This window comes from Peromyscus eremicus, chromosome 12, assembly GCF_949786415.1.
Source record: "Peromyscus eremicus chromosome 12, PerEre_H2_v1, whole genome shotgun sequence".
Lineage (NCBI taxonomy): Eukaryota > Metazoa > Chordata > Mammalia > Rodentia > Cricetidae > Peromyscus > Peromyscus eremicus.
In genome coordinates, this window is record NC_081428.1 from 48,416,782 (window position 1) to 48,429,279 (window position 12,498).

The following is a 12,498-nucleotide window of genomic DNA, read 5'->3' on the forward strand; positions in this document are numbered from 1 at the left end:
TTTCCTTGTTTTCTAAAATATTTTAAAGTTGACAATCAGTATTAGCACTTTTAATTATCTTCTGAGAGGCAAGCTGCTCACCTGTTCCTAATTCTAAAGAGGTAAGACTAAGTTTTCTGCATTTGGAGCTGGAAAAAAAAAAGTTTTAGGGCCCTATTGCCATTTTGAGCTGATACATTTCTACCTTTCTTTGTATCTTCCTGCAGTTACTAATAACATTGTGGACTAGGTTTCCCAATGTGCCTTTCCGTCCGCCACATTCCTATTTCTGTTTACATGGTTTGTTTTCATACTGAAAATCAAGAGCAAATGAATTTTTTTTTTTTTTTTTGCCACGGGAGGTTTCTGTTCTCCTTAAGCTTGCTTTAGGACACCTGCATTACCGTTTGACAGGTGTACCTTTCTAATCAGAATTTTTACCTGACACTGTTCCCAGACTGGGTCACATCTGTCTGCGTGCACTCAGACAGATGTTTTGGTACCTGAAGCAAAAACCCCTCAGTGCTTGCTCTTCCACCTTATCAGGTCAGTGAAAGAAAATGAAAGTACTTAAAAGCCTTTTCAGAGAGATTTTTAGGAACTCAAGCCCTGTCTCCCTCATTGCAGGGAGGATTTCAAAGCCTCCACTGCTTCCTCCATGCCAACAGCCCCTCACCGCCGCTGTTGCTGCTTCATTTGGGGCAAGCTGTCCCTGCTTCAGCTTTCTGCCTGCACTTTTCTGCTAGGCTCTAGCTGCAGGGAACTCTGGCTACTAGAGTTCCCTAGCTTGAAAGAGAAACAGGACTAGCAGAGAGGATTTTTTTTTTTTCCCCAGAGAGGATTTTCTATATTCCAAGAAGTTTTTTCTTTTTTCTTAGAGCAATTAGAGATGATTTTCCCATATGATAGATGTTGTTTTGAGGTGAGTTAAATTTTTGCCCTTACAGAAAGAGAAAAAATCTGAGAAAAGTCTGAAAAGCTCTTAGTTTTTTAGAGAGAGATTTTACTATGTTTTTCCCAGGTAAGCTTTCAGTTTTTGAGAGAAAAATTATTAAGTTTTCCCCAAAACTTCTGTTCTCTAAACTTTTGACTTCATGGCCAAATGAAGACTAATTCTTTATGATGTTTTCATACAGTGGCAGCATCAGCAGAGTGAAAGGTTTTATTTTATCCACATCTACCTCAGGGAAAATTCTTTCGTCTGCCTCTCAGGGCTTGATTCTAAGCTGTCTCCAGGCCAAAAGCTTCCATAGGAATCTTTTTCCACCCATTTTTTTCCTCATCTTTGATAGATTTTTCTGATTCTTCCCCAGGATTTTGTGTTTGTAACCCCATAGTTGGAAAATCAAGGACATGGTTTCTCTGTCTTGTTGCTTATCTTTTTTTCTTAAACTATATTCCTAACCCAATATTTCTATATTCTACCTTACTCTAAATTTCTTCCTGCACTATATTCCTATATTCTACTTAATTTTTATAGAAGGAAATTAAGAGACAGAGAGAAAGAAAGAAATCTAGATAGAAATACACGCTGCATCTTCACTTTTCAACTTCAGCATTCCACTGCCTAACGACTCTTGAGAATAAAATGCCATCCCCTTTATCAATTCCTTATTGGCATGCCTTACACCCGCAACACCCACTAACACCTCTTTTGCCAAGTCCCTGGGTCCCTGTTCCTGGTGCAATTTATGGGGGACCCGCCCCTGCCTTTTCCCCCAGGATACTCTTGAGGAGTGAGGATTAAGAGATTTAGATAGAAGGATAGAAAGGAGAGAAACAGAAACACAGGATAGCCTCGGGAGGGCCAGAATCCTTATCTTTTGCCCCCTTCTGTCTCTTCTAAGGGGCTTTTTATAGGGATGCCAAGGGGTGGAGCAAAAGACCTCCCCCTAGCACAGCCAAGTGTAGACCCTTCCAGTCACCTAGTAACTATGCATGTGGTCAGTCTATCCCCTTATGCAGCTCTGCTGGGTAAAGCAAGCTCAGATCTCACTAGGATACCTCTATGGGCTCCCATACTTCCTCAGCCATCCTCCCCTTCTGATTGGTCCTCTTCCTTTCTCTATTAGTCCCCTTCTCTTTCATGTCACAAGTATCCCATTGCTGTCTCATTTCTTCCTCTCCAGTCAGTCTCTAGTCTTCTTTAGACTTAACTGTGCGCACAAGCAAGGTTATAGGTGGGTTAGTTTATTTATGGGTCCTACTGTTTTACCCCACTGGTTTAAGTGTGTACATTTGTGCCACTGTCTTGCTATTTTTGTTACTGTGTGTCTTTGAGACAATCTGATGTTAGCTATTTTGATACCCCCAGAGATGCTCTTACTACTTAGGATTTCTTTGCCTATTTGGAGTCTTTTGTTTTTCCATGGGGATTTTAGGATTGTTTTTGTAGTTGTGTATAAAGACTGTCACTGGAATTTTAATAGAGATAGCATTGGAGATAGTTTTTGGTAACATAGACATTTTACAATATTAATTCTGCTAATCTATGAGCATGGAAGTCTTCCTTTAAGTACCTGTTTATTCAGTATTACGAAAATTTCATTGTAGAGATCCTTCATTCCTTTGTTAGGATTGTTCTAGGTATTTTATGTTTTTGGAAGCTGTCTTTAATTAGATCATTTGCCTTTGTAAGTAATTTGACCTTTTTCTCTTAAGAAATAGATGTTTTTGGACATTTTCAATACACTGTGTTATAGATGGTTCTTCTATGGTTATGTCTATTTGGGGTTCTAAGTATCTTGTAAGGGGTGTCAATTCTTTAGATTTGGGAAATTTTCTACTGTAATTTTATTTAATAGATTCTGTGTCTCTACTTTTTTTTTTATCAATATTTCTACTCCTGTTTACTTAAGTTTAGGCTCTTGCTAGGTCTGGTCTTGTGTATTTTCATTTGTAAATGACTGACTGATGTTGTCTTGACTTCATTTTTTTCTTAATCTTGCATGTTGATGATTTCCTTGTTTATTATTTGTTTTTTGTTCTCAGCATCTCATTGTCCTTGCTGAATTTTTCTTTCATGGTTTTAAATTTTTCCTTCACATTGATGATCTTTTAATCTCCTTTGTTAATTTTCATGATAAGGCTGTGAATTTATTTTTCCCTTCATCTACTGTAGTCTTCTGTGTGGTCATTAATACTTTTTTATTATTCTAATTTAATTTGTTCTCTGGCAGTTTCTTCTCTCTCTCTCTCTCTCTCTCTCTCTCTCTCTCTCTCTCTCTCTCTCTCTCACACACACACACACACACACACACACACACAGCAGTCCGATTACTCTTATTCCCCATTCCCCCACCTTTTTTTTTATCGCTCTCATCAAACCCATACTAGTTTCTTTCCCAGACTCATGTTTTGTTGTTATTGTTTTGTTAACTGAGTTTAACTAGAGCCATTATGTGTGATCATGGGCTAGAAACTATCCAAATATGTACACAACTGAAGATGATAGCTCCTTCTCCCGGCATCTATCAGTAACCAATATTTTAGCAATGAAGGGGATAGGGGCCTGTTTTTGCTTGAATGTTCACCGGCCAATTCTTGTGCGGGCCCAGAGGAGGTAGCCCTTTGTTGCTGTTGAGTTCATGATGACAAAGACTGTTACTGCCCAGAAGATGGCATTTTTCAGTCCTTCTCACTATCTTACATTCATTCCACCCTCTTTCCATTGCTGTTACCTAAACATTCAATGGAGTGATCCAAATTTTCTGTTTAGGGATGAGCACTCAGTTGCCACTTATTCCCAACACCTTTAGCAGCAATGAGTTTCACTGCCATTCACTGGAAAGAGACTAATAGTAGCATTTGACTATGGGTATAAAAACATGAGTTTTTAAAAGGCAGCTTGATGCTGTGCCAGTTTAGCTCAACAATAGCAGTCAGTTCCCACCAAGGATCTTTGACTTCCCATTCATGGGGTTTTTACCAGGTTTATAGTGCCATGCATGGATTTCCTTTTGGGGGGCATATGTCAAATCCAGAGGTGTTGGCTATTCCTAGGCATGCTACTGCTGCACAAGTAGGCTCATCCAGTTTGGGTAGTTGGTATTGCATTTGTAGGATCCATAGCCAGATAGGACCATTGGTGCCTCTTCTCTACCAGCAGCCTGTATAACATCTTGAACATTATAAAAGCTGCCAGAAAGAAGGGAGTATTCAATGCCGTTCCTGCTTAATTTTGTTGTATCTTACATCCAAGGTATTTTGTGTCATCAGAAATTGGATCTTATCATTGAATTCTGGTGGGAAATTGAGAGAAATGCCAAGTGCATTGTTTTGGGTGCACATAGGACCTTCCTACAGTTGTCACATGGAGGTATGCTACAGTTGGCACTGGAATTTTTTAGTATTAACCCACAGCTCCTAGGAACAATATTATCAAGCTATGCATTTTATCCTTCAAATGCTTTTGTTAAAATTGCATTTTTATAAACTGGGTTACAATGAACATGTGGAATCTGTTTTCTGAGAAGAGAAAGAAATAAGGCATAGAGTTGAATGAGTGGGGAGTTGGCATAGGGGAAACCCGATCAGAATATACTGTGTGAAGAAAAATTATTTTCCATAGAAAAAGGTAGCATTTACATGAACATCTCTAAAATGAAATGTTCATATAAGAATCTAATAAAGCTTTCATGTACATAACCTACATGCAGAAAACTACTAAAATCCTGATAAAAGCAAAAACTAAATAAATGAGGAGATTTCCTACGTTCATGGATAGAAAGACATGATATTGTCAAGATATTCATCTTTGCAAATTGACATACATATTCAATGCAATTCCAGTGCAACACTTCAAGTTTTATTGCAGGTATTGATTGACAAATGGGTTCCAAGTTTATATGGTTTTTTTTTTTTTTTGGTAGCTGTCCATTCTCAAGTTGAGGAAGTTCCTGCTTATTCTAAATTGAATGTTCCTCTTTCATTGCTGAGTGATATTTCACTCAGTAATATATCACAGTTTGTTTACTTGTTGATGAACAAGAGGGCTATTTCTCGTTTGGGGCTGTTTGGATTAAGTTGTTGTGTACATTTATGTGGAAGTTCTGGTGTGTGGACAGAAGCTATCTGATGCTTCCAGTGTGTTTATATAATTTTGTAGTCAGCCAGCATTTCGTGAGGGATTCAGTTTGTCCCCATTCTCTCCAGCATGTGGAGTTGTTGTTCTTTTCAATTTTGTAACAGTGGTGAGTATAGAGTGATCATCTTATTGTATCTCAACTTGCATTTTTCTATTGATGTTAAATATCACTCTGTGTACTTTGGTGCTATTTCTTTTCAGCTGCACCTTTAAAAGTATTGTCTTTTAAATTGTGGAGTAACTGTTGAGTATTCATCTATTTTGGTTCTCATCAGATATCCCTTTTAGATATCTGTATATTTGTAAAGATCTTCACTTAGTTGGTGGCTTGTCCAAGAGTGTCATAAGGAACAGAAATTTATTGGTGGTGTTCACTGAATATTCTTGTAGTGGCATAACGAAGAGATTATTGCCTAACCAAGATCACTTTTGTATTTCCATGTGACTTTTATAAACATCTTTTCCATTGCTCCTAAAATTTGAATAGGATTTTGATTGCATTGAGTGTACAGATCAATTTAGAAAGACATGTCTTACTCTTCAGTTTCTGACTCATGGATAGAGTCCATCTCTCTACTTCGGTCTCTATATTTCTCTTAACACTTGTTTTTAGTTTCAGGTGGTACAGTCCTCTTCACATTTCTGGTTAGATTTATCCCCATTTCTTTTTTGTTGCAACCACTGGCAGTAGTATTTAAAATGTTTATTTTATTTTTTTTTTACTTTTCATTGTTAGTTTGTAGAAATTCAGTCATTTATTTTATTCTATAGTCTTCATAAAGATGGCCGTGGCCCTTGTTAAACAGTCTCAGTGTTGCTTGTTTGTGATAGTAAAACTGCGCTGGTTGGTGTTGCTGGTTACAGGTGGAAATGTCACGGGCCACGGCAGACCCCAGTATTAGTTTTTAGAGCTTTATTAGGAGGGAAAAGGGGTAGAGAGAGCCAGGCCTGGGGGGGGGAGGGAGCAGAGCGGGAACAGAGAGCAGAGAGAAAACGGAGTGGCGGTCCATGTCTGGCTTTTTAAGGGCAAGTACTTAGTTGCCTGCATCCACTGATGACGTAAGATGGCCAGACCCCAATGAGTAAGAGCAGAATCCCAGCAGTTTGGGTAGATTTTTATCAGATTATCCATACAGATTGTGTGTGTGTGTGTGTGTGTGTGTGAGAAGTAGTTTTATTTCTTTCCAATGTGGATGCCTTTTATTTGTTTTTTTTTGTTCCATTGTTCTAGCTAGAACCTTCAGAACTATTTTGGTTGTAAAGGAAGACTGCCTTGACTCAGTTTAGGTTTTCTCTTCTGGTGTTGTGGGCTTGAAATCATTTCCATGTTGCAAATTAATGCCAGACACAATGCTCACTGTGTTTGTTGTCTCTCAGATGGAGCCTTGGTATCCTCAAAGGATTGGTTCTGGGACAGCTTACTTTTCCCAGGAGACTTCCAAATTCTAAGATACCCAAGTTTGAGATGCATATTTCCATATAATTGAAATTATTTTAATTGTATTTACTGCTAATACAATGTGTGCTATGTAAATAGTTATGATATTGTATTGCTTAGAGAAAATACCTTGTGCATGTTCAGTACAACCACATAAGTTAAGTACATAGCATTTGAGTGAGATAGAAGCGAACAGTGATTGGAGAATGAATTCTGAGGAGATAGTGAGAACCTGTGAAGTGGAGGAAGAACCATAGCAGAGTATCCCTCCATACCGTCATGGACTTAGCATAGTGCTTGGTGCACAGCAAGGTCAGTATTTGCTTTGGGGATCTTTAAGGAATTTTTTTTCCTCTCTGAATATTTCTATCCACAGATAATCCATAGATATACAAAAGGCCTATTAGACTTTAATGTTGACTACTCTCTGAAATGGTGGTTTCACACAGGAGGGTGAATCACGTTACTTTTTTGTGTATGAAAACACAAGTCTCTGGCTCTGTTTTAAAGGTATCCCAATCAGAGTTTTATGTTCATCGTAGTTGCTGAAACAGTAGTTACGTTATCAGTCCTCCTTTCGATGTGTTAGTGGCATTTAGAATATTTAGCACTCATCTTTGGTTGATACTTAAATTGGTCTACAGAGTGCTTGACTCTTTGTTCTCTCCATCCAGTCTTCTGTTATCTTTGCAGAATTCTCTTCTTTCACACCTTTCTGTGCTGTAGTGGACCACCAGTACTGGTCTTCATATCTCCTCTTTGTTCTTATTAACTTACAAATGATTTCATGTAGTCACATGTCTTCACAATCCTAGCTCTTTGTAAATTGATACTAGGAATTTGCATGAAATCTGTCAGTTTTTCCAGAACAGCATTTTGTTAGAGATCTAGCTGCTTTTCCAACATGTCCCTCTGGTTATGAAGTAGGCACCTCAAATACAAAAAGTCTAAAACTGTGCTTCAGAACTGTCTTTTCCTTGCTTTTCAAAGAATTACACTTGCTAGTCCTGTTTGATAGATGGATCTCTCATTCCACATGCGCTGACCAGAAGTCATGGAGTAATTTTACCTTATCTGCTGCTTTTACACTCTTGCTCATTTTATCTGCAGTGCTTTTCAGAATGTCGTTCATCCCACCTTCTATATTCACCTGATTAATAACTTGTGTGTTTGATGTTTGCTTTGTTTCCAATGAGAAAATTATGTCAGCTTTCAGTATTATTAGTCAAAGTATCTTTTCATTCATGGAATAATTCATCTGGGTATCATATATTTTTATGTGTAAAATGTAGAGCTTAATGTGTCATCATATGTGCATTTATTTACTGTAAGAGCAACTTTTTATTGAAAATAATTTTAGTACAATATATTCTGATTATGATTTCCCCTTCCCCATATCCTCCCCACTTCCCCACCCACCCAGATCCTTACCCTTTCTTTCCCTCATTAAGATACAAACAGACATCTTAAAACAAATAATAATAAAATGAAATTAGATAAAATAAAACAGACCAGAATAGGACAAAATAAACAAACCAAAAGAAAAAGAGCCAAAGAAAAAGCTCAGGAAACACATATAGACATAGAGACACATGTTCATTCACACAGGAATTCCATAGAAACACAAAACTGGAAACCATAATATCTATGAAAAGGACCTGTAAAGAAAAGTTAAAAAAATAAGAAAAAAAAAACTGTGACAAAGCATCATGAGACAAAGAGTTTTTAGAAATGCCATTGAATTTGTTCTGTGTTAGCCATGTACTGCGGGCCATGGGGCTTGGCGTTAAGAGTGGTTTGTTTCCCCAGTGAGACTCTGTTGGAGAAAACTAATTTTTTCATTTGTGAGTAGTTAACAGTTGGAGGTAGCTTCTGGGTTAGGGATGAGGGCCTGTCCACTTCCCTCTCAGTGTTGGAACCCCATCAGACCCAAACCTATGGAAATCCTGTGCGTGCTGCCACAGTCTCTGAGTTCATATGTGCATCGGTCATCTGTATTTAGAAGGGCTTTTTTCCTTGGTGTCCTCCATCTCCTCTGGCTCTTAGAATCGTTCCATCTTCTCTTCCTTAGGGTTCCCTGAGCACTGAGGGAAAGAAATTGATGGAGATCCATTTAGGACTGAGTATTCAAGGTGCCTTCCTCTCTATTCACTATTGTCCAGTAGTGGCTCTCTGTATTTGTTCCCATTTCCTGCAGGAGGAAGCTTCTCTGATGATGGCTGAGTGAGACCTTGGTCTATGAGTATAGTAGAATGTCGTTAGGAGTCATTTTATGGCTGTGTTCCTTAGCAGAACAGTATTATTTGATTTTTCCCTTAGTTTCTTGGCCACCCAAGCATTGCTGGGGAAGGGTTTCATCTCGTGGAGTAGGCCTTAAATCCAATCAGATATTGGCTGGCTAGTTCTACTGTTACACTTGTGCATCTTACAGACAGGACATCATTGTAGATTGAAGGATTTGTGGTTGGGTTGGTGTTTACCTCCCTTTGGTAGCATGCAGAGTCCCTTCCAGTGCCATGGACATTAGTTCATAGGGGTGAAGGCTCTAAGGTAAGTACCAGCTCTCCTTCTCTAGTGAATGAGTTGAGTAGCTCTTATCTTCAGCAGGGGAGCTATACTATTAGTTTGTGGAAAGGAACCAGTGGACTTAGTGGTAGCTTGGGTTGTTTGGCCAGCAACTTGATTAGATGTGACCATTCCCAGAACTGGAGGCTTCATTTGGTAATGAGAGACGTCCAGTTGGGGCTTGTCTCCCTGTTAACTAGCAGGTTACTTAGATCACCTTCAATTATGTAGATATTTTAGGAAACCACTGTATTAGACTTCCATGCTTCTCAAATGGCCCTTAGTTTTAGCTCTCCTTCCCTGTATTCGCTCCCTCACCCACCTCTTGCCTCCCTTTTCCATCTGATTGTCCTGTTCCTGTCCCCTAATAAAAATCAGTATTCACGAGACTTTTTTCATGAGTTTTCTTTAAAAAATACCTTAAAGCTTGGTAACTTTGAAATAACATCCACTCATCTTAGGTTCAGTGGGAAGGGGATCTAGACATGGTTCAATTGCACCCTGCTTTAGAATCTCACAGTGCTGCAGTCAAGGTGGCAGCTAGGTCTGAAATCTCATGTGAAGTCTGATGTGGGGAGAACCTGCTTCCAAGCTTACCTCCAGTGGACCCCCCTTTCTACTGAGCTCACTGTTGAATGATTTGACAGTCATTTGGAGTCTGACTTCCAGCTGAACCCAGATCCCAGCTCTTTTCAGTCTCTTACTGTTGGTGTGTGTTTGAGTGGGATGGGCAGGTGGAATATGTGTTTGTGTGTAGAGAAATGGACAGTGACTATATGTTAGCATACGTTTTCCATTATTATTATTATTATTATTATTATTATTATTATTATTATTATTTTTGGTTTTTCGAGACAGGGTTTCTCTGTGTAGCTTTGCGCCTTTCCTGGAACTCACTTGGTAGCCCAGTCTGGCCTCGAACTCACAGAGATCCGCCTGGCTCTGCCTCCCGAGTGCTGGGATTAAAGGCATGCGCCACCACCACCCGGCCATGTTTTCCATTATTAAAACTATATTGCGTGTGTTTCTTTACAGGTGCCTTAGCTGGATCAATTATCGTGGAGCCACATGTCACAGCAGTGTGGGGAAAGAATGTTTCATTGAAGTGTCTAATTGAAGTGAATGAAACTATAACACAGATTTCCTGGGAGAAGATACATGGCAAAAGTACACAGACTGTTGCAGTTCATCATCCTCAGTACGGGTTCTCTGTTCAAGGAGACTATCAGGGAAGGATCTTGTTTAAAAACTATTCACTTCATGATGCAACGATTACTCTGCATAACATAGGCTTCTCAGATTCTGGGAAATACATATGCAAAGCTGTTACATTCCCACTTGGAAATGCTCAGTCCTCTACAACTGTGACTGTGTTAGGTAGGTGCTTGAGTTGGGTTTGATTACTGTGATAAATAGCATATTAAAAATGTTTTCAAGAATATAAAATGAGGATATCTGTAAATGTGATTTAAATTGAAAACATTCGGATATACATTCTCAAATTCTGTCTTAAAGTTGTGTATTTCTAGGCTCTCTCAATGTAAGCAAAGTCTGTGTGTACCCGTCTGTAATGCTGCATAGTTTTAGCTCTTTTTATAATGGGTGGCACTTTAATTATAGTGACGATGTGATTTTAAGCTGGGCCTGGCGACTCACACCTGTCATTCCAGCTCTTGAGAGGTGAGGAGGATTATTGCCATAAAGTCCAGGTTAGCTGGGGCTACCGAATGAAATCCTTTTCTTAAAATCGGAACTCTTAAAACATTTTGTTACTTCCTTCAATATTAAAACCTTAGTTACATTTTTGTTAAGTTTTTCCTATTTTTTGTTTGCTTCTTTTTCTCTAATGACTTGCATTGGACCTCTTAGAGTCTTTTGCCACCTTGTATTTCAGTTTTTCACAATGATTTTTGTTTCTGCCATTGAAGAATTTTATGTCTATTTTAATCACATACTATTTTCCATAATAAACTTTATTTCTCTGTTTCCTCCCTGAGTTGTTAGAGTTTATGGTAAAACTTTGAATAAACCTGTTAGCATTGTAGTAGTTCCCTGAAGTGGAGTATAAAGCAATCTGGAAATGCAGATGAGTACTGTAGTAGTCATAGATCGAGGATGGAGGAGCAGCAACAATCTGTAACGGAAGTGGAGAGCGAGACACTGCTCAGCTCCTCCTGCAGAAAGCCTCATTGCTAAGATAGAGGAGCCAACACTTTCCCTAAGGCCAGGAAGATTCCCTTAGTAAGATACAGGGTGAATTGGTGGATACAGAAGTCAAACATTTTCTAAAAGGACTGGCTGGTAGTCTTTAAGTAATGGGTGGTTTGAGGTTGGCACATGGAAGGAAATTTAGGGAAACTTGCTACTGGGCTTGACAGAGAGCTAAGTCTGAGAGGTACTCAGAGCAAAGTTTCCTTAATACTCAGTTGTTGAATGTGAGAGCTAGAATTCTTTTTGTTGAGGATTCTGTCCTATTCTTCAGAGAATGCTTTGAAGATCCATGGACTCCCACCCATCAAATGCCAGTCACTTCCTCATTGTGATGAAAATCTCTCACCATGCAAGTGTCCTTTGGGAAAGTATAGGATAGAAGGAATTAAAATGGTTGGAAATGGACCACTGAAAAAGGAATTTGTCAGTTGAGCAAAGAATTTGTATGAAGTATAAGACATTTTAAATCTGGAGCATATGAAAATAACTTGAATGGAAAAATTGGTATTTCTGCTCTAAGTGTGAGCTTGTGCCCCTGCCTCATCTGCTCTCAAGCCTGTGGTGCTTGAAATTTAGTTTATAGGTCGACAGCCTTGGTCTCACTTGGAGGTGTGTTAGACACAGCATTTGAGGCCCATTTTGTAGTTTATTGAACAGTGTTCTCTAAGTTTAGCAAAGTCGTAAGGGGTCCAAGGAGACAAAGCAGGAAGATTGCTTAGCGCAGAGGGCATCTGTACAGAGAAGCCAACTGAAGTGATAAAACTACTTTACCTGGAAATTTTTACCAAGAAAAAATAACAAACAATATCATTCATAATTGGCTTTAGATATACATGTTCCTCAAGGAAAATAAATCTTTAATGATTCTATAATTTTTTCAGGCCAGCTTTTCAGCTGGGTGTTTGGAATCCCAGAGTATATAGTGAGGAGTATGACTGCATTAATACTGGGAAAAGATGAAGGTATAGAAATTAAGCTTGCTCTGAAAGCTGATTGATCCTGGAGAAACATTGTGATGGTCTGATGAGATTTGGGGCTGATGGAAGGGAGAGATGGCTTCTCAGCCTTTGGGCTAAGATAAGTGAAGCAAGAGGCAGTCTGAAGTGAAATTCTGTCCAGTATGGAGTGTCTTACCTAAAATTTGATTTGTATTTCAAAGATTTGCACTCTCAGTAGTAGTGAACTCAAATCGTGTTTGAAGCGTCGTAGACCTGGGACG

General features: G+C 38.9%; 1 protein-coding gene across 1 annotated transcript in view; it reads left to right on the forward strand.

The window, feature by feature from the left end:
* Nectin3 (nectin cell adhesion molecule 3) overlaps window positions 1-12,498 on the forward strand; it is a 110,847-nt gene that overhangs the window by 21,614 nt on the left and 76,735 nt on the right. Inside the window, exon 2 of the mRNA XM_059277123.1 lies at window positions 10,104-10,445. Coding sequence (XP_059133106.1) covers window positions 10,104-10,445 — 342 coding nt within the window. The remainder of the gene's footprint in view (window positions 1-10,103; window positions 10,446-12,498) is intronic.